Source organism: Haliotis rufescens, unplaced genomic scaffold (assembly GCF_023055435.1).
Source record: "Haliotis rufescens isolate VD_foot unplaced genomic scaffold, xgHalRufe1.0.p SCAF_12, whole genome shotgun sequence".
Classification (NCBI taxonomy): domain Eukaryota; kingdom Metazoa; phylum Mollusca; class Gastropoda; order Lepetellida; family Haliotidae; genus Haliotis; species Haliotis rufescens.
Window position 1 is genome coordinate 9,742,022 of NW_025963802.1, and position 22,013 is coordinate 9,764,034.

Consider the following 22,013-nt stretch of genomic DNA (forward strand, 5'->3'; position numbering starts at 1 on the left):
TGTATGCTGCCAGGAATATTCAGTTGTTGGCAAACAAATAGACATCAATCAAAAACACAAGAGTCCTATTTTTCAATTTTTATTCCAAGATTTTCACCTTCCAAATGCAATGGCACAATGACTGACACAGTAGGCACAAACATGGAATCAGACCTTCATAGTAACAAACTACACAGGAGTAACCAGGAGTATGACTAACACTACCATACACCAGATCTGTTGGCAATAATATATTAGTAATATTTACATATATACACAGGATTAGCTATGACAGCTGCACAAATAAATAGGTCATATTAATATTCACCAACCACAACTTATAAAATACAAAACTGGAAATGTATTTGGGCATATTTTTTGTTTTTTAAACATATATGTACACAACCTGGACTCCTTAAACCCACAAACCATCTTTTTGAATTTAACTGTGTGTGTTAGCTGATGTTATTGCAGCTTTGAACTTATTTCAGTTATATCGTTACTTGTCAACCTCACATGGGAGGAAGGCTTGAAGTGATGCAGATCCTAAATATCTATCACCCTGGTAAAACCCATGAGTATGGGTAAGGTGCTGACAAACAAAAAATCATTCATTGAGAATCTCAGACTTGAACCCCTGATCAGTGGATCCTGGTGCATCCAAGGTACGCAACTCTGCACAACAAATGGCTGCTCCCGCTGAGCCACCTGGGAACCACCTTTGATTTTTCTTGACCCCAGACAGTCCTTATGGTGAGCAAAACCTAATTCTAACACAGTCATATCAGACCAAGCAATGTGGGAAATAAATCCTAAACTTGATTACTCTAGTCACAAAGAAATGGAAATCAATAATATTTCTCATGTCAAAAAATATTTTACATACAAAACATGTTATCTTTTTGTTAAAGTCTTCACGTATCTACAGTATACGGATAAACATCTCTAAAACTAATAACTGAAACAAACCAAAATTATTCTAACACAAATCCTTCCCTTGAAGGCTGTAAAGAAACAGAGACCAATCAAACACCGTTGTGTCAAAGTAGAATGGACCTATGTTAATACTTAGAGTTATCAGACAACTGAAAATATTGAAACAGGAAGGAATATGCAGGGACCAAGCTTTTACTTCGAGACACCCAAACGTTTGAAACAACAGTGTTTGACTGTATAGGAAGAGCATAATGAATCCTAATGATATTCTCCTTTCTTGAGAAATGTCATACAGAAACCAAAAGTTGTTTGAAAGGCTTTTAGAAGAGATACACATAAGGAAAAGAATATATGGATGTCAACTTCTTTATTATGAGGAACACAAAAATAAAGACATTGACATCCATATATTCTCTTCCTCATAAACCAAAAGTTTACATGTCATACAAAGTAACTCGAATAAGAAAGTATATTATCATACAGTATATTTGTATTAATGTTTTCAGTCATTTAAACAAATATCACTGAACGGTTAAAAAATATATAAAATATAAAATGACTAGTTTTATCATCAACATGATCATCATCGCTCACGGATTAAGAGGGGGAGAATCCCAAGGCCACGCATCCTTTGTCAGCCTGGTACATCACCGTATGTGCTGGTGGATACCACCCCTATCCTTCTCAAAATCCTTCACTTGACTCTGATGATCATTTATGTTCAAAGATATACAAATTATTACACCCCCAATAAATCAGATTGGGAAGAAATGAACATTCTAATTATTTAAACACACTAAGCATACCAGCACATGTTGGAAAGTCTATTTCTATCTGCCTTAGAAGGAGCATTCATTGGGATTCCGTCACTGACATCCACAGGGTTGAACACTGACACAAAATACTGTCTAAATAAATATATGCCATTACTATGGACTGATGGATCAAATAATTAATTATATTTCTCCTGGAAGCACTGCTATAATCTTAACAAAGTTAATAATCTTTAACCCTTTGTTTTGCTTGTTTGCACTAAGAATAATTCCATCTATATAAGGCAGGCCTGTAAGTAATTTAATCTGGACCAAACAATCCAGTGATTGATATTGCAAGCAACGATCCACGATGTTGGGGTACAATGAAACGCAGTCAAGTAAGTCCTGCCAACCGATCCATTTTGTCGCCTCTTATTACCAGCATAGGTTGCTGAGGACCAATTCTACCACAGCGGGTTTAGTTTGCTTTAAATCTACATGCATCATATAAGTTTAATTTATTACACTGGGGAAAATTACTTCTGTTCGTTCACCATTTGAAAATCAAACTACGTTTTACAATGACTGATGAAATTCAAAGCCTTTGTGATGAATCTCAATCAACCCTTTCACTGGAATATATACATTCAGTCGCTTAAAGAATTCATAACTAAGGAACTTTGCTTTCAACATTAGAATTAAGTCTAATAATCCAACTTCTGAATAAGAAAGTTTCAAATAACATACCCCTTCCTGCCAACTCATTGAAAACAACATACACCACACATGTATAAATGATTTGTAACGAGAACCTGCTAGCAACAATCCGTGGTTAACTTGACAGATATAGTATAAAATATTACAAATGATAATACAAATTCACACCAAACATTCAACAAAAAATACACCTTAATTAACAAAATAAAACAACACCCACATACAAAGTATTGGACATATTGTCGGACTCACAGCACAGGGATGTGACAACTGTGGAGTCTGATGTTTGTTAATACATTGATGTGATGTTAAGATGGTTATTAATACATTGTTATGATGATAAGTTTGTAATTTAAACATTGTTATGATGTTAAGTTTGTTATTAAGACATTGTTATGATGTTAAATTTGTAGCTATGATGTTAACTTTGTTGTAATACATTGTGGTGATTATTGTTAAGCTTGTTTATACATTGTTAATCACCCACCCAGATGATGATTTGGTGCACAGCTGGATACAGTTAACTTTGGGATAAATCTGAAACATTTGTACAGAAACGTCCACTACCATAGTTTGTCAATTATTTTGTGTGTCCGACTAATGTGGGAGGAAAGCCCAAAGTGACACAGAGTGTAAGGATTTATCACATTGTTGACACCCATGAGCAAGGGTTACAGGTTTTGATGGACCAAGGATGAATCTGGGTTTCAAACCCATGATCAGCATCTCATGGCTAAGGGATATAACTCTCTCTGCACATCTCTCATGGCTAAGGGACATAACTCTCTCTGCACATCTCTCACAAGCTCCTTCCCAGCGCGTGACACCTTCGTTGAACTCTCGGTAACATCGCTGCCACCAGTGTGGGCGCGGCCATTTCAAGAATCTTGAAATTTGCCCTCCAACCCCATATGTAGTAACGTTTATACTTTTGTTTATGTCTTTGGGAATGCCATCATATTTCAATTTGAAAAGGTTTACGACTGACCATGTTTTCCAGATGAATTTACTTTGTTGTTTTGATAATCAGATTGGTTCGAGATTGCAGACTAACGGAAATCAACCAACTTCTCCCTTACATTCTTACTATATCAATAACATGATAGTTTTAATGAAAGAGAAATTCAAATTGACAAACGAAGAAAGTAATTTAGAAGCGATAAGTGTATTCGGCGTCACGACAGTCGTAACTTGTTTGTAAACATAACGGTCATTCGGTTGCGAGTTCAACTCCAAGCATGGTTGTGGCCAGCTATTCACAGTGGGGAGTTTTGACTGGTGGCAGCGATAGTATAGAGAGCTCCGGGAACGTACTATCGCTGTGAGGAGCTTGCATCTCTCATGGCTAAGGGACATAACTCTCTCTGCACATCTCTCATGGCTAAGGGACATACCTCTCTCTGCACATCTCTCATGGCTAAGGGACATAACTCTCTCTGCACATCTCTCATGGCTAAGGGACATACCTCTCTCTGCACATCTCTCATGGCTAAGGGACATAACTCTCTCTGCACATCTCTCATGGCTAAGGGACATAACTCTCTCTGCACATCTCTCGCAAACTGCCACCAGTGTGGGTGCGGGCATTACAAGAATCTTGAAATTTGCCCTCTAACCCCAAATGTAGTAACTTTAATACTTTTGTTTACGTCTGTGGGATTGCCATCATAGCGAACTTTGAAAAGGTTTACGACTGACCATATTTCCCAGATGAATATACCTCTTTATTTGTTTGATCAGATTGGTTCGAGATTGCAGACAAACTGAAAATCAACCAACTTCCCCCCCTTACATTCATACTATACCAATTACAATTTACATGATACTTGTAATAAAATAGAAATTAAATATTGACAAACAAAGAAAATAATTCAGCAGGGGTAAGAGTATTTGGAGCTTTGACTGGTGGCAGCAATAGTAGAGAGAGCTCTGCGAGTGGGCTATCACTGTAAGGAGCTTGACATCTCTCATGGCTAAGGGACATAACTCTCTCAGTACATCTCTCATGGTCATGTCATACTCTCTCTGCAAGTCTCACCACCCAAACAAACAGGTATTACAGTGAATAAGAAGTAGTGAGTGAGTTGGGTTTATCGCCGCTTTTAACAGTATTCCAGTTATATCGCGGCGTGTCAGCTTAATGTGGGAGGAAAGCCCGAAGTGATGCAGGTCTCAGACATTTACCACTTCGGTGAAACCCACGAGCACGGGTATGGTGCTGACAAACCTAGAAACATAATCGGGGCGAACCGGGATTCGAACCCACAATCATAGGTTTCTGGCGTGCCCAAGGGACACAACTCTGCACAGCAAATCGCGGCGCCTTAGACGACTGGGCAACCCGTGCCCCCGAATAAGAAGTGAGACTTGGTTGAGAGTAAATGTGAACTTGCTTTGTGAAAATATTTGTTTTGAAACCATGCAGTTAATAATAATCTCATGTTTTACAATGCAGACTGTTTGTCACAGACACATTTAATGCTTTATGTCAAACTCTTTCTATACATGACTAAATACAGTAAACACTAACCACATCAGGTAAGAAAGTCCTCCTTGCAAGAATGTTTCTCAAGAATTCTATTTTCAATTCATTGTGGAGGAACCATTTGGAAGATGTTTTGGGGCAAAGAGAGAAATATGCAAACAGGTGTCGACGAAAAACTCATCCACCAGACAAATGTCAAAAAACGTTGATCAGGACCAGTAATTTTGAAATGATGTTGTCTTCTTGCCCAGAGGACAATACAATCTCGTTACAATCAGATCTTAGTTCTCGCTATCGCTAAACAAAGATCTGAGGACATCCCATTAGGGGTCATGTCAGAACGACATTTCATATGACTAATCAAAGCGTCGCTTACCAGATAATGAAAGTGAGTCAGAATGTGTTTTCTAATCATGCAACCTCGAAAATGTTAACATGGAGTATTCCAAACGACAGTTACGGCCAGTACCGCTGATTTCGTCAAAATTATCGTCTTTCTCTTGCTTCCGTGGGATAAAGATTTGAAAGGAGGAGGAGTTTCACGGTAAGAGAGCACCCCAAAACAATCTCAACCATATATTAGACATTCAGGAATGTTTGTTTGTTCAGTTTTCAAATTTTAATCGAGAATTGTGTCAACATGTCTTTCAAGCATAGTTTAAATGGAAGTCGCCAGGTTGAAACCAGTGCTGTAAAGCTCGAGAAAGCTGCTTTCTAATTGGCTGATGAGAACTTCTTGAATGTCGACATTTCAGTGGTTGGTCAAAGTTCGAGATAAGTCATTCTGACGTTACACATAATGGGATGTCCTAAGATCTTTGTTTAGCGTCAGCGAGAACTTAAATCTTATTTAAATGAGATTGGAGGACTATATGACATGTCGGTCAATTCTGTTACTTCAAATATAATGAAGGGACAGAAACTGGCAGAATATTTGCGAACATATACTTAGATGTTTTGCAATTGTCTAGCACATTTTCTGTGGAATCATAGAAATAATGTAGCACTAATTGCACTGGCTACCTAAAACAAGTACATTTCTTGAAGCCTGGGTAGATGAATGTTGGTTTGGTTGGTATGTTGTGTAGCGCTGCACTCAGCAATATTCCAGCTATATGACGGCGGTCTGTAAATAATCGAGCCTGGACCAGACAATCCAGTGATTGATATCATGAGCATCGATCCATGCAATTGCGATCGACGACATGCTTCAACCAGGGTAGGTGAATGATGTCAAACTTGAACATAAGTTGATATGGCAGAGTTACATATTTGTTATGGAACATAAAAGTCAAGCAATCTGAATATCAAACTGCTGCTGCTGCTGCTGCTGAGAAGGTCAGGTTTTCTCACCCGCCACTGCCAATATGTAAACACGGTAAGGTGTACCAATGAGCTGCTGGGACCAGGGGGAGATAACTCTCAATCTAATTTTACTGGGGAGACAAGATGTGTCACTACAAAGTGATGAGATCAAAAGAAAATACTCTTGGCTTCAGCCGGCAGCTGCTCAATCGGACAGTATGGACACTTCACTCTGGAATAAAGCACACTGTCATTCATATGGTATTGTGTCTACTACAATGGTTAAAGAAATCATTCCTATTGAATCATTAGACCCATTTCCTCATCCTCAGTCACAAAAATGCCATTCCTATTGATTTGGGTAAAATTGAAAAAATATTTTCTAATGACATAATAATTATCTTTATTAATAGCAAGCCATTTTCTCTGCATACATGGTACTTACAAAGTGGTGATAAGCATCATTATAATTTCTTCGGTATCAATGAAACAATTGATGCACTTTGTATTCACATCTAAATGTTAACAACATGACTGATAATAGGTGAGCTTTACCATACAATTGGCAGTATTACTGCAATATCACAGCGGGGAACACCAGATATTGGCCTCACAATATGTACCCATGTGGTGAATGAACCTTGGTGTTCGGCATGATCAGCCAACACTTTAACCACTAGGCTACCAATATCTGATGATGGGCTGTCACCATCTTCCCGAGGCAAGCGTGTCCACCAGTCTATATCAAAGCCTAGTTTCTACCCTTGCCACATCAAGGCCACTTTTCTTGGCTCGCGTAGATCAAGTGATATCCAATCAGATCGCTGTTCTTATCTGGTATAGCTTCACAAAGATGGCAACTATCTTAGGTGCCTACAATAGGCCACGACCAAGTTGATCAGATAACGAACATCATTAGGGTTTTCAAACTTTTCATCTCTGACACAAAAACATAGGCAATCCTTGGGGGGTTTAAAGATGAAAAAGACGTGCCAACAAAGACAGGCAGTGGTAAATCACTTTCATACGAAGGTGTACCAGTCGTGAATGTTGATTTTGTGATATGTTCTCTGATTGGACTATTGATATGAGCCATTGTCCAATCATAATTAACACAGGAAATTGGGCTTGATGTGGCAAGGGAGGAAACAAGACTTTGATAGAAACGCTAGTGGACGCTCTTGCCTCGGGAAAATGGTCTGTCACTGGCAAATGGAAGTATGTGTTGAAAACCCAGACATGAGACTGTTGGAAATACATCATGATGATATTCTGGTTACTATCAGGTAGTACTTATCCATTTTGAGTTACTCTAGTAAATTGTTTTGGTAAGTGTGAAAGTGTGTTGTTTTACATCACAGTCAGCAATATTCCAGCTACATCACAACAGCCAATGTATAGTCAATCCTGGGCAAGGAAAATCTGAGGTTGATATCAGTTATTTTCCATTATGTCAAGTTCAAAGACACACATTTACATCATATGTTTTCGACCATCCAATTTCTGTTATATATTGTACCCATTTTTCCAAGAAGAATGATGACAGGTGTGAATTTGTTTTTGATAAAATAAAACTATAAGGCTTTAAAAAATATAAGAATTGGTTCTCAGGCAATGTTTTTTTAAAATATAGTAAAAATATTTAAAAAATGAAACATGCAGTAAACTTTATGATGATGCGGGTGGTGCCTGAGAACCAAGACCTTTTTTTTTAGCCTAATGAGGACTGGGTGATCAAAATGTGCCCCGTAACCGTTTGTCATTCTAAAGGCAATATAGAACATACATAACACCCTATCAATTGACATGTGAATGGTTGCGCATAAATACTTACTTGTTTCCATTAGAGAGTTTGTTGAGGGCATCGCGTGAGATGACATGGCCACATACCAGCCTGACCGGGGGGTTGTTTTCCGTAGCCTGTTGGCGGAGGATGGGGCAGGCGAAGATGGAGTGATACCTGTACTCGGGGCCCAAGTCTATCTCAACCTGTAGAAGTGAAATACAAACATTCCAAAATGTGCTCACATGCATGTTCTTCTGATTGTATGTTCCCAATCATTATCAGAATCATTTTAAAATTTGGATTATGGATCTGCCAAACCTTGAAAACTAAACATGCTAAACAGTGGACAAAAAGAAAATCTGAAATGCTCCATTTTGTTATGTACCACTAAATGCACGTTTCATCTTGTTAGTCCAGACCCTGTGACCTGTCAGTATGATACTACTTACTACCAACTCTTCCTTGTCAGCCAAGACCCTGTGACATATGACCTGTGAATATGATACTACTTACCGGCAACTCATCCTTGTTAGTCCAAACCCCGGTGACTTGTCTCTGTTGCATAACTTGTCGTATACTCAACAGGGGAGGCAGCGACTTGCAGCCGGCTCGAATACTGCAATTTACATTACACTCATTTCACATGTACTCAACTGGTCAGCTAGAAATAGTGCCAGCAGAGACCATATAATAGAGGGACGGCCCTCTAGCCTATGCGCGAAACCATCGGTGCTACGGCTTGTACTGCGCAGCCTGTCCGGAAGCGAGCAGAAACGCGTTCACTGCAGTCATCGTTGTTGCCTTTGTTTCCCATGCAAAAGATATATTTCACAATACATAATTACACTCATGTATTTCTTAACATTGTTAACATTACAACTGAGATTTGTTGGTGCCCTAAAGCATGTCGTTGTCACTGTATTTGATGACTGTGATCACGCTTTGTCTTTGTCCGAGAGAACAAAATGGCGCACATGTAAAATCGGCAAAAGTGCAGATTTTGATTTTCAATAACGGCCTCTAATTCGCAATGAAAGTCCTTGGTTACGTAGGTGTATAAAAAGGAGATATGTTAAAAATTGGCTTAGTGCTATTAACAAATTTAGGGCGGATCCGAAATTTCAGATTTGACTCCAGAAATGGGACTAAATCTGAATTAATCCGAAATAATTACATCACAACTCCTAATTTTCGCATGCTTTCAGACAAATGTGTTCCTATTATCGGTCCTGAATTTTATAGTTTTACATTCATCACGATTTCCCCTATGGCTTGGTACCAACGTTATTTAGGTACGATCGGTAGTTTTTTTGGTATGATTTTTGGCGCAAGGCCATATTTTACGTCACATATTTTAAGTTAAATTACCATATAGCAGACGACATAACATGCATTTTGTCTGTGATTATCATCCGCATATATCCCTTGAAACATTCTACAAAGTGACTTATATTGTATGATATTAGAATTGTTTTTGTAAAACGCGTATTTTTTTTTACCATTGCTTCGCCATTTCTTCGTAAGTTTAACTTTGTTTCAGTTAGGCCTTATCACATATCGCGCATATACTACATACTACAATACTACATATTTGTTATCTTCTGTAGATTTTGTCTGTATAAATCATGACTACATTTAATCAATTATTTATTTTATGCCGTGTAAATATTGATTATGAGCAAAATGATATTGGCCTAAACCCAATCATAATAATGTAAATATGATGAAGGTACTACTTACTTTGTGTATTTACACAACAATGAAAACATCATACAAAAATAAAAATCCGTTACATGAAATATTTGTATAATAAAATTATCATTTGCTTTGTAAATGCCAAGAAAGAAGAAGGATTATATCGGCAGTCGTCGGGAGAGAAGTTCCAGACAACAAGGTCGAAGGTGTCATTCAGTAAAATATATAGATGGTCTATTGTCCTTTTCTGTGAAAAATACATTTACATATTTGTCAGAGTTTGTGATGTTTTGTTTTGTTTTAATAGTAATACATGTGTAGTTGCATGCTTTGTTCCAGGTTAGAGTTTAAAGTTTGTTTTTCATTGATCAGATATAGAAAACTATGATGAAAGAATTTTGAAAACAACAAACGTTACTACAGTTTACGATATACTAGTATATATCTGGTACCATGCTCGTTGAAGCTATATTGTTATACCTGAAATACCTAATTATTTGTATGCTGAAATATCAATCTAATCGGGTAATATCGGAATATTTGGACTTTAACAGTAGCCTCCCTTTGAAAAAAAAAATTACCTCGCTCCGGCAAACCCCTTTATCACTGCTAGCCCCAAACTGGCATTAACCAATAACGTTTGATTCTTTCGAAGCCCATTGTCGGACACATCGAAAATTCATTTAACAACGCTCGTAGTTTAATGTGTATTTCTAATTCATTGGAACTATTAGCATTATAAAATAGTAGCGAATTTACATGAAATAAAAACATTAATATGGCGTCATTTTTTTTCTAGCTAATAGTAAAGCATTTACACCAGTCGGTGATCATGCATTTTTGCAAGTAAATCTAGTCTGGACTTATTATAAGATATGAAGTTAATATGGAGACATATTTTGTGAACATCGGGAATATGGTGATATGTTACAAGTGTCTTCCCTGCTTCTGGATGAGTTTTATTTACACTTCCTGAGTTCCTGTGCAGTTTAGCGGATCGTAGTTTTCTGTGGCGTTCGTAGTAGATTTGGTATATTTGTTTATTTATAATAGTTAACAATTGCAGCATAAAATGAGATATATTAACTGATTTTTAAAACAAACAGAATGCGTTATAAAATACTTTTGATATCGGAACGGCTTTTTCTTCACACGCCCTCGAAAACTTACGCTTGTGGACAGACGTCATATTTTCATTTCCTATCTTTTTCTTTGAGTGAATCTTTTTGGGAGGTATTTACCAACGGCTTGGTAGCGGTAACATCACTGTCATTCTATTTAGACAAGGAAAATCTTTGTGATCCGCTAAGAGACGTCCTTTTATTGGATTGTCGCTGGTCGTAGTCGGAGAAATCTCGGCTAAGGGAATTAACTCTAGCCCCGGATATTATATAATATTGTTTACGTGGTTACCAGAATGGTCAGTCGTGAATGTCTGCGCATCTATTGCGCATCTGCAGCGGTACAGAGAGGTTAACAGCAGGGTGTCGGGGTGTATCAGTTACATGCCAGACCGTAGCGCTGATGGTTTATGATAAACTGTTGGGGAGGGCCGTCCCTCTTTTTTATGGTCTCTGGTGCCAGGCAATGATGCTCAAAAGGCATATCAAAATGAGCAGAATATTATGATAACTATATGTAGAGAAACAAAGTATTAAACATTCATGCCAACTCTGCCTACATTTGATTCAAACTGTTTCCAATATACAAAATATTTCAGTTGACCAACCTTATTAACAACAGTCAGATTGAGTGCTTACTATGGTGCCTAAAAGGAAATTAAAATCATTACTATCTGCACAAAGTTTCAGTTCTGTAAATAAAACTAAAACAACAAACAGACCCCATGCCTGCATGAGTTGACAGTACCTGACACTGAGGGGGCTCTCAACAGACAGCCCCATGAGAGAACACGCATCACGCGTGAAGACGTCACAGATTTCCTCCCAGTAGATGGGATCAAGCAGGGAAGAGTATGGAGAGTTCTCCACTCCTTGTCTCAGGTAAAGGAGACTTCCCATCAGGGCCTGTAACTCTGTCACAACACAACAAGGCAATGTTAACAGGGATTACCGCATAGAATCTAATAAATGTACAGGTGGCTTAATATAGTGGTATCTAACTCTGTCACAACACAATAAGGCAATGTTAACAGGGATTACCGCATAGAATCAAATAAATGTACAGAAGACTTCCTATCAGGGCCTGTAACTCTGTCACAACACAACAAGGCAATATTACCACAAGGATTACCGCATAGACTCAAATAAATATACAGAAGACTTCCTATCAGGGCCTGTAACTCTGTCACAACACAACAAGGCAATGTTAACACAGGGATTACCGCATAGGCTCAAATAAATATACAGAAGACTTCCTATCAGGGCATTTAACACTGTCACAACACAACAAGGCAATGTTAACACAGGGATTACCGCATAGACTCAAATAAATATACAGAAGACTTCCTATCAGGGCCTGTAACTCTGTCACAACACAACAAGGCAATATTACCACAAGGATTACCGCATAGACTCAAATAAATATACAGAAGACTTCCTATCAGGGCCTGTAACTCTGTCACAACACAACAAGGCAATATTACCACAAGGATTACCGCATAGACTCAAATAAATATACAGAAGACTTCCTATCAGGGCCTGTAACTCTGTCACAACACAACAAGGCAATATTACCACAAGGATTACCGCATAGGCTCAAATAAATATACAGAAGACTTCCTATCAGGGCATTTAACACTGTCACAACACAACAAGGCAATGTTAACACAGGGATTACCGCATAGACTCAAATAAATATACAGAAGACTTCCTATCAGGGCATTTAACACTGTCACAACACAACAAGGCAACTTTATCTGAGCAATATTCTTGCTGAATAAACAGAATACCTCACAGTATCAAATAAACCTGTGACCAAAGTATGAGGGGATTGAAAGGTTTGGCGACAGAACAAAATGAAAACATGACAACGTGATGACACACTGACAGCCATGAGAGTGAAAAGGAACAGAACAAATCACATCAGCTTTCATATCAAGGGAAATAACTAGACATTTCTATTTCACCACATTCATGACAAAAAGTATCAATTCTGAGAGAAGTAAAAAGGTTGCTGTTGAGTCTACTACTTGTTTACAAACATATATCAGTATTTGATGATTTAAAAGTAATGAGACAATTCACTTTCTAAGTGCAAGAGTACCAAGGTTAAATTCACACAGCTCTGCCCCTCTGCTTTAAACATGACCTGAAATAAAGACCTGAACAATAAAAAAGCTAATGGATTATCATGAAAAACAAACAACACAAGAAACATTTTTACCTTGGTCATTTCAGACAAAACAGTGCCGACATTTTTTATCACTTTCATTGATGTGCAGAAGAGATTCAATATAGAACTAATGTAGATCAGTGACAATGCGTATGATTCTTAACTGCAAAGTGTCGAACCCAACTAATTCAATGGGAGCATTACCAGGTCTTTCAATAGCATTTAGAAGTGATACACATAAGAGAGGGAATGTCAACTTATTATGAGGAACAACATTTCGGAGTAATTGTTTACTCCTCCATCAGGTGGACATAACAAAGAAGTTGACATCCATAAATTCTTTCTCTTATGAAAGAATTATTGTCTGAATTACTGTGGTTCAACACCATGTCCGGTACAAGTAGTGCAGTGTTCTGCTCACCTCTTGCATGTTGATGTGCGAAAGGTGAGAAGTTGCGTGTATACCACAGAGCCTCCTTCTGGCGTTCCGGGCCCTGGCGGAGGAGGTCGATGAACTGCAGTCGGTGCAGCTTGAACTCCAGGGAGCTGTTCTTCTGGAGCAGACGGTCTCGGTTAGCCTCCGCCCAGCTGGAACACATTGCAGACGACATGTGAAGAGGTGAGGTGAAATGGGGTTTAACGTTGCGTCCAAGATTATTGCACTTATATAGCGACGTGCATGCAAGTGTATGTGTGTGTGTGTGTGGCTGCTTGTACTAGTCTGGACTGATGCCGATTTATAGTGCAAGCACACTGAGATATCATGCCGCAGTTTAACATGAATACCCCACTCAGACACAGTATACTGACTCCGAGCCGACCGGTCCTTGTTTTAGCCCCTTAATGCCGAGCGCCAGACAGGGTAACAACAAGTACCATCTTTTAACGTCTTTAGGTATGGCGCGGCTGGGGATCGAACCCTGGACCTTCCGCCCTCCGGGGCGGACGCTCTACCATCAGACCACAGAGGCGGTCGGATGACATGTGAAGACTGTGAAGACTCTTACATATATGGTCAATAGTAATTGCAGGTGATCATAAACCTCCAGTAATGTCTCCAGGTTCTATCTCAGGATACCCCTATACCCCTATACTTGGTGTAATGTCGACAGGGATTCACCGAGGTCTATATAGTCCTGGGGTCAAAGGGTAAATAAAACACAGCACAAAGATTTTTTGATGCCCTATGCTTCTCATCACTACCAGGAGGGCATGGGTGACCAAGTCATTAAAGGCGCCACAATTTGCTGTGCAGAGACCAGAAACCCAAGATTGTGGGTTCGAATCCCGGTTCTCACCAATTTTGTTTCTAGGTTTGTCAGCACCATACCCGTGCTCGTGGGTTTCACCGAAGTAGTAAGAACTGGTCTAAGGCCAAGCAGATCCCACCTCTCATATCACATGCATTTCTTCAAACAAAATGGCGGCACCCAGTCAAGACGATCTAATCAATTATCAAAATTCATATTTTGACAAAACACTAGAGCCTAAAGATCAGTTCTCAGGTCATGCATGTGATCATCATTCAAATATTTAGAAAATTACTATCAGGGGTAAATAACATGAATAAAGCAAGAGCTGGCGTTTGTTAAATGGCTTGTACTGACATGACAGAAGCAAGTTGGTTTAATAAAACCTTATTTTCTCACCCAAGAGCCGGTCGTAGATCTCTCAGCTTGAGGGCTCCAAGAATTCTATGCAGCTCCAGAAATGGCTCCTTCCTGTCTCCGTCAAGTTGAAGTGCTGCATCCTGTCATAAAATGCATGCATGCTCGTAACCATGACGAAAGATTTCCATCATCATAATCATTGATCTTCATAAAAAAATCCTGGTATAGTGTGCCCAATCAAACCAGGGATATGTGACAAGCAACAGCATAAACCGCATGGCCACTGAACCTTAATCGTTTGAAGAAACTTCTGAAACTTCCCTCCAAATAAATATTCAAGCTCCATGGGATACAACAAAATGTGTGACCTTTAAAGAGGAACTAGACTTGGCAAATTAGCAGTCTATGCAACATGATGCAAGTCAGTCTCTCTTTAATACAGTCTGGAGTAATTTAATAAAAAAACAGAGAGAAAGAGAGTGAATGTTGTTTCTTGCTTGGTTCAGCAATATTATAAAGATCACTCTCTGTACCCTACCAGTTCATGCTTTTCAAAGAATCCCAATCATCATTACCGGTATATATTGAAGCCAGATCATCCACATGGTTGACTCTTAGGCTAAAAAAATAATAGCCTTGGTTCTCAGGCACCACCCGCATCATCATCACAAAGTCTGACGCATGTTTTGTTTTTATTTCCATTTTCCAAAAAATATATAAATCCTAATACTTAAAGTTAAAACACAATGCACAAAAAAAATTGAAAATGGAAACGAAACGTGCAATGAACTTTATGATGATGTGGGCAGTGTCTGAGAACCAAGACTATTATTTTTTTAGCCTTATTTTAACTTCACACAGAACTTGACAGCAGACTTAACTTGCACTTAATTTTAAACCCTGATTGGGGACCTATTCTGACCTACATCACAAGAGGGTTCATCAATTTCAACAGTTTTGCTTAAACAATGCTAGACAATAGTTTTCTTGTATACATTACCTCATTGAGAGCTTCCGCAATATCCAACATGCCTTGTCTCAGGAAGTGCTCACACACAACCTCATTCAGAAGCTTCTGCTTGTCCTCACCATCAAACGCTCCCTCGGTAGTAATGGCGGAGAAGTCCGACACAAAGTTCTAAAAAAGTTGAAAACATTACACACAAGAATCAAGGAAAGACATATTTACCTTTTGTCATGAGCATAATAATCATATTTTGATGAAATTTTTCTTCAGTTTTTAGGAAGATGAAATAATTGGTCTAGTTGGTTAATCATCATCCACAATTATCCAGTGTATTTTATGTCCATTCTATCATAAGAAGAAGACATAACCATCTAGGTGCTCTGACATTTTGAATATTGGCATAAAATCACAAAAACAAATATTTTCTAGGGCTGCAACTGAGGCAACTGAGGCGAATACAATTCATATCACGAATATAGGGTAACGAATACGAATATTAATTCACAATAACAAGTCAGCAGTTTATGTAGTATTTATTATATTCAGTGAAACAATAACATCATAATTTATTTGAGATGGTTTGTTAATTATTAATAAATTATACATTTATATACTGCACTTATCCAGGTACTAGTATCTGCTCAAATGTGACAATGACCAGTAACAACAATACTATCAAATTAAATAGTATAAGAGTGTTGTCAATGAAAGAAATCTATGCATATAATATGTTATGGATATTTTTAGGTACAGGGTATGTAAGTATACATGATAGCATATTCATAAATATTCGATTCTAGTGGCCAAGAATAACAAATTCAATTCATGAATGGTTACGGTTCGATTCACCGAATACGAGAGTGAATCGTAAGAGCCCTACAAAATAGGCAACTATTACATTCATCATCCCTAACTTGTTTTGTGTCACATAATCATGAAAAGCAAAGAACTGCTGAACGTAATGGACAATGGTGATGATGAGAAAAAAAGTTTGATGACGTCATAGGAAGTAGAATTATGGCGTAAGTGGCAGGAGATTGGTAGGCGAAAATATGTAACAAAGAGGTGCATTATGGTTACAATAAACCCATTTAATGTGAAGCGGTTAATGAAATCAAAATGTCATAACTAAACATGATCCAGACATCTCACCCGATCTATAGCTTTTCCCACTTTGGAGACAGTTCCATGCAGGTCCTTGTGCTCTGTGCTGAGACGTGACACAGCGTCTCGGATTCTCTTGACGCTCTGTGACAGGATCATGGACTGTGTGTGGGTCAGCTCATGGTCCTCTGTAACTATAGGATGGGGCAGATGAAAACAGATTGGAGTGAGTGAGTGAGTATGGTTTTACGCCGCTTTTAGCAATATTCCAGCAATATCACGGCAGGGGACACCAGAAATGGGCTTCACACATTGTACCCATGTCGGGAATCGAACCCGGGTCTTCGGCATAGGGATAGTTATCGTATAGATAGGGTTGGTTGTATACCTCCTTTAACCTGCTTGCAGCCACGGGACCATATATGTGAAAATGTCCCTTTTCAACTGTGAATCAAGATTTCCAACACTGAGTGTGCAAAATCAAAACCATCATCTTCATTTATACAGTGCTACGGATTGTGAAATATGGTGAGATTAGTAAAATGGTTACCACGCTTCTCGACCTTTTTCTGCCATGTTGAACTTTATGCGAATGACAGTGAGTTTTTTATCATGCACCCATGTCACATACACGTAACTATTATAATGTCAGACAGCCAATATGAAAAAGAAATTTATCAGACTGGTCAGAAAGATTTACTTTTCCCCACTGTAAACTTATTGGCATGTGACTAAGTTTTTTGTTTAAGTATTGCATATTTGTATCAATTGTGTGTCATGGCGCTAGAGATGAAATGACAGTGCAGATTGTCTTTCTCTTTATGATGCTGATTTACAGAAAATATTCAAATCTAATATATGGAAAGATAGCTATGATCGCTAATATAAAGGTGTTTTTGTGCATATTTATGGGCAGGAAGTTCATGATCAAAATGTAAACATTGAATGGCCAAGCCCCAAGTGACCTAAAGGGCATGTTCGCATCATAGCTGTGTTGTGATTTCATGTCTACCAGCTGTCCTACATACTCGCCCATTTCGACAAATAACCGCTGTTTTTTTTCAGATGAAATAACTTAAAGTCATGTGTGATTGCTCAAACTACCTGGCCGTGTGACTGAATTGCCCTAACCGTTTCACCTTTTCTCGCAAAAGGAGATACAAAAGTATGGCCATGACATCGAACTTGAGTCGACAGAGACCATCTGTCAGTATACGGTCTCTGACCCTTCATATTTTTCGTTCAATGGCGTTACAATCTGCAATTTTATTTGTGCTGGCTGATAGACGGTTGGTGATTTCCTGCCGCTGTGAGCGAGTGAGTGAGTTGGGTTTAACGCCGCTTTTAACAGTATTCCAGTCATATCACGGTAGGTGTCAGCTTAATGTGAGAGGAAAGCCCAAAGTGATGCAGGTCTCAGACATTTACCACTTCGGTGAAACCCACGAGCACAGGTATGGTGCTGACAAACCTAGAAACATAATTGGGGCGAACCGTGATTCGAACCCACAATCATAGGTTTCTGGCGTGCCCAAGGGACGCAACTCTGGACAGCGAATCACGGCGCCTTAGACGATCTAAGTTGTACCTATAAAACAATATGAAAGAAAAAGGTGTATTTCAAGGACTGGCCGTACAAGTTTATTTTGAGCAAAGGTCTAATTTGCAGCAAAAAACAAGGATGTATGTTTTCTAGAGGTCATAGTGAAATAAATTTGTTCACAGTTTTTGAGCACATGAACTGTTTAAACATTGAACACTATTTTGATCGAAGTAATTCATATTTTCATAATTTTCTCTTTCAGTTAATCTAGATATTACTTATAATTGTACCAAAACATTAATATTGCCTTCTTTCTCCTGAAGATCCGAGGTAGAAAAGGTCTTCAGCAACACATGCTTGCCGTAAAAGGCGACTATGCTTGTTGTAAGAGGCTCTCTGACTTGGTTGATGTCATCATATCCCAATTGCGTGGGTCGATGCATATGATGTCAATCACTGGATTGTCTGGTCCAGACTCGATTATTTACAGACCGCCGTCATATAGCTGGAATATTGCTGAATGCGGCGTTAAACAACAAACAAACAATACTGTGTGCAAATTATTGTTTCTGACATAGGGCGCCCAAGTTACGAGTGATCGAAAATAGGTTTGTTGAATAGATTTGCTGCCCATGAAATGTTTCAAAGATTTTGATTGAATCTAAGTGCACTTACTCTTGGGGGTAGTACGTAAATATAATCTTGTTGGTCATTGAGAAATAATAATAACGTCCAATATTGAGCAATGTCATTTGAGTATTGTCAGGGCTGTTTAGTGATCTTTCACATTTTGTCCTTTTATAATTTTTTATGTCGATTACCTTGAAGATGTTTTTTTTTACTAATGAAAGAGCATGGAGTGATGGACGCTAAAACCTACATGGATGTAATCAGGATTTCTTCAAGAAATACATTCGAACTGTCATTTGTATTGTAACATAATCTTTGAAACAGTCTGCGTATAACTAATCACTACCAATTCCATCAATTTTTTCTTTACGTCAATAACACTGACAATTTTATCTGGATTTTTTTATCAGTAAATATAAATCACTGGAAATTCTCAAAATATTCGAAATAAATGTCATATGTCTACCACCGTTAGGATATGTACTTTTCCAATTATATGAATTACTAGACATTTAGATTTCGAACTAGGGCACTTACTTGACTTTACTTTCCACATTCGGGTGCTTCCATTTTACAATTAATGTAGAAAAGTAGGAATTTGACCCTACCAGCACTTTTATCGATGGCTAGGCAGTGCTTTTGGATAGGTAAACTTTAGCTAATGATAGAAAGACAATCAACTCGAGTTGCATGTTTTACAAATTAGTTACACTGTGTGAAGAAATAAGAAGGATGCAACACTTTTGATACAATGTATATGTTTCTGAAACCGCGACATCATCACAGTGCAGCACTGAGCGGTATGCAAAGCCAGGCACCATGAGGGTTAAGAAATTAACCTTATGAAATCTGAAGTAATTCTGTAAATTTTTATTCAGATCCGACTTTCACAGAAAGAGCAGCCACTGCACATACACACAAATGTGCTGATCACCAGAAAAAACAAGCATGAATTGTATGTGATAGGCCTGTGGACCTGTTGTAAAGTGGTGGCTAATTAACTAAATCATCTTGCAAAGCTTCAAGATGGCTATGAGAATACTCCTCACACTCCACAAACCTGCATGTATCATCATGATCAGTAGTCTATGTTGCTATGAAAACAAAATGTCTGCATGTTAACTTCAGCATGTTCAGTGTAAGCCATGGTAAACGTGATACTCCTCATGTTAATCATTCCCAGCCTAATCAACATGATCAATAGTTATTGTTGAAGGATGTTTGCTACCCAAAAGTACCCGTAAATCCTCACAAACTATAATTATAATATCCAATAACAATCACATACACAAAATACTGCACCAGCAGGTCCTAATCGTGCCAACATGACTTGAAAACTCAGAAGATCAAGTTTGTTTACAAACAAAGAACGGATGGTGCTCAAACACACTGTTGAAAATAGTGTTTTCTCGTTCCAAATCTTACCTTCATTAAGTTCTCGTCGTAAACTTTCAATGGAAGTGCTTAGTTCTTCAACAGTTCGCTGGCTGTGGTTATGGAGGGATGTGAATTTGGACAAAACTCTGTCTATTTCCCGTTCTACTGCTGCACAGGCCTCCATTTTTCAGACAACGACCATGACCTTTCGCTAAACAGGAAAAGACAACTGCATATATTTTTTCCGATTCTTTTATAGCTGCTTCTTGCAATATCCTTCTCACAACCCTTGCGCAAAACATTATTTTAATAAAAAATCACGCACGTGGTCAAATAAAATGCTGCTTAGTAGGGTGTTGAAATTGTCATAACAGTTTCGCGAGACACTATAATGGCATAAGCAATAATGTACATAATTTAATCGTGTACGTTGTAAGTTCTAATCGCCAATCCTATGTGAAAATATATCCCATCTGACTCAGCGCCTATAGAATTACATAATCTTAAAATATAACTGCTGCATCAATTTGAAGATACATTATTTACAACACGAGTTATGCTAATTAGCGATTCCGTCTATTGAAAAATTTACATGTATGGAAGAGTTTAAATTTTAACATTTCATTTGTACTATTCGTCTTAGAAAAAAACAATCTAATTAAAATCAGATCTTAGTTCTCGCTATCGCTTAACAAAGCTTGGCGGCAGCTAGAAGTTTGATCTCATTTTAATGAGATTGAGAAGAAAAAAAACATATATCTGACATTGAAGACTGGGAAAAGGGAGAAATAGCATTCTTACCTTTGATTGAAAGTACACTGTAAAAATATTTACAATATTACCATCGTAATAGTGATAACAACATCTAAAACATCACCACCACTGTAAGCATCACTTATTACGTTGTCTCATTTTTACAAATTATTATTATTATTATTATTATTATTATTATTATTATTATTATTATCTCGACGTCAAATAAAATTGTCCCCACGACACCCCTTTAATTTTGAATATGATGATGATATCAATCTCATTTAAATCAGATCTTAGTTTTCGTTACCGCTAAACAAAGATCTGAGGAAATCTCATTACGGGTCACGTCAGAAGGACTGTTCGCGAATTTTGACCGACCAATGAAATGACTGACAAGAAATCGACATTAGCCAATCAGAAGGCAGCTTTCTCGAGCTTTACGACACTAGTTTCAAACTGGCAACTACGCTTCGAAACAAATTTTGACGTATTCTAGATTAAAAAAAATTAAAACTGATAATAAGAACATTCTGGAATGGCTTAAAAATGGCCTAGATTGTATGGATATAATCATAAAACCCGTAACTGTCGTTCGGAACACCCCGTGTTAAATATTTCGTGGTTGCAAGATTAGAAAACACATTCCGACTGTCACTTTCATGATCTGGTAAGCGACGCTCTGATTGGTTGGATGAAAGGTCGTTCTGACGTGACCCTTAATGGGATGTCCTCAGATCTTTGTTTAGCGATAGCAAGAACTAAGATCTGATTTTAATGAGATTGTGATGTTATTATCATTACAATCGTGACCATAATCAATATGCACATTGTTATCAGAGACGAAAGAGTGATCGGTGCATCTATGGCAGCGTGTGCACTGTTAGGCGAAGCTGCACTGCCGAACACGCTCAGTTGCTGAAAGCTGCCAGGACCGCTCAAATTGCCTGCAGCAAGGAAATCAATACAAGAGTCTCCCGTCTCGAACTGCTTGAACCACCACAGCCTTTTGTTGAGTTCTATCAACACGCGAGAACATTTTGACATTAACATTTAATGACATTACGTACGCGACAC

The 22,013-nt window shown here is 38.1% G+C and overlaps 1 protein-coding gene across 4 annotated transcripts; it reads right to left on the reverse strand.

Moving 5' to 3' along the window:
* Positions 1–4,750: 4,750 nt before the first annotated feature.
* Positions 4,751–20,386, reverse strand: LOC124143880 (E3 ubiquitin-protein ligase RMND5A-like). 4 transcript variants are annotated; one of them, XM_046513034.2, is made up of 9 exons: positions 20,232–20,386; positions 16,682–16,821; positions 15,563–15,700; positions 14,602–14,702; positions 13,374–13,540; positions 11,528–11,693; positions 8,477–8,579; positions 8,012–8,166; positions 4,751–6,409 (listed from the first exon to the last, which is right to left on the reverse strand). In XM_046513034.2, the coding sequence occupies exons 1-9, from the start codon at positions 20,365–20,367 to the stop codon at positions 6,346–6,348; spliced, it is 1,170 nt and encodes a 389-aa protein (XP_046368990.1). In that variant the 5' UTR covers positions 20,368–20,386; the 3' UTR covers positions 4,751–6,345. The 4 variants fall into 4 exon arrangements, with proteins under 4 accessions (XP_046368990.1, XP_046368988.1, XP_046368989.1 ...); XM_046513032.2 differs by having other exon boundaries at positions 4,751–6,424; XM_046513033.2 differs by having other exon boundaries at positions 16,682–16,827.
* Positions 20,387–22,013: the final 1,627 nt, after the last annotated feature.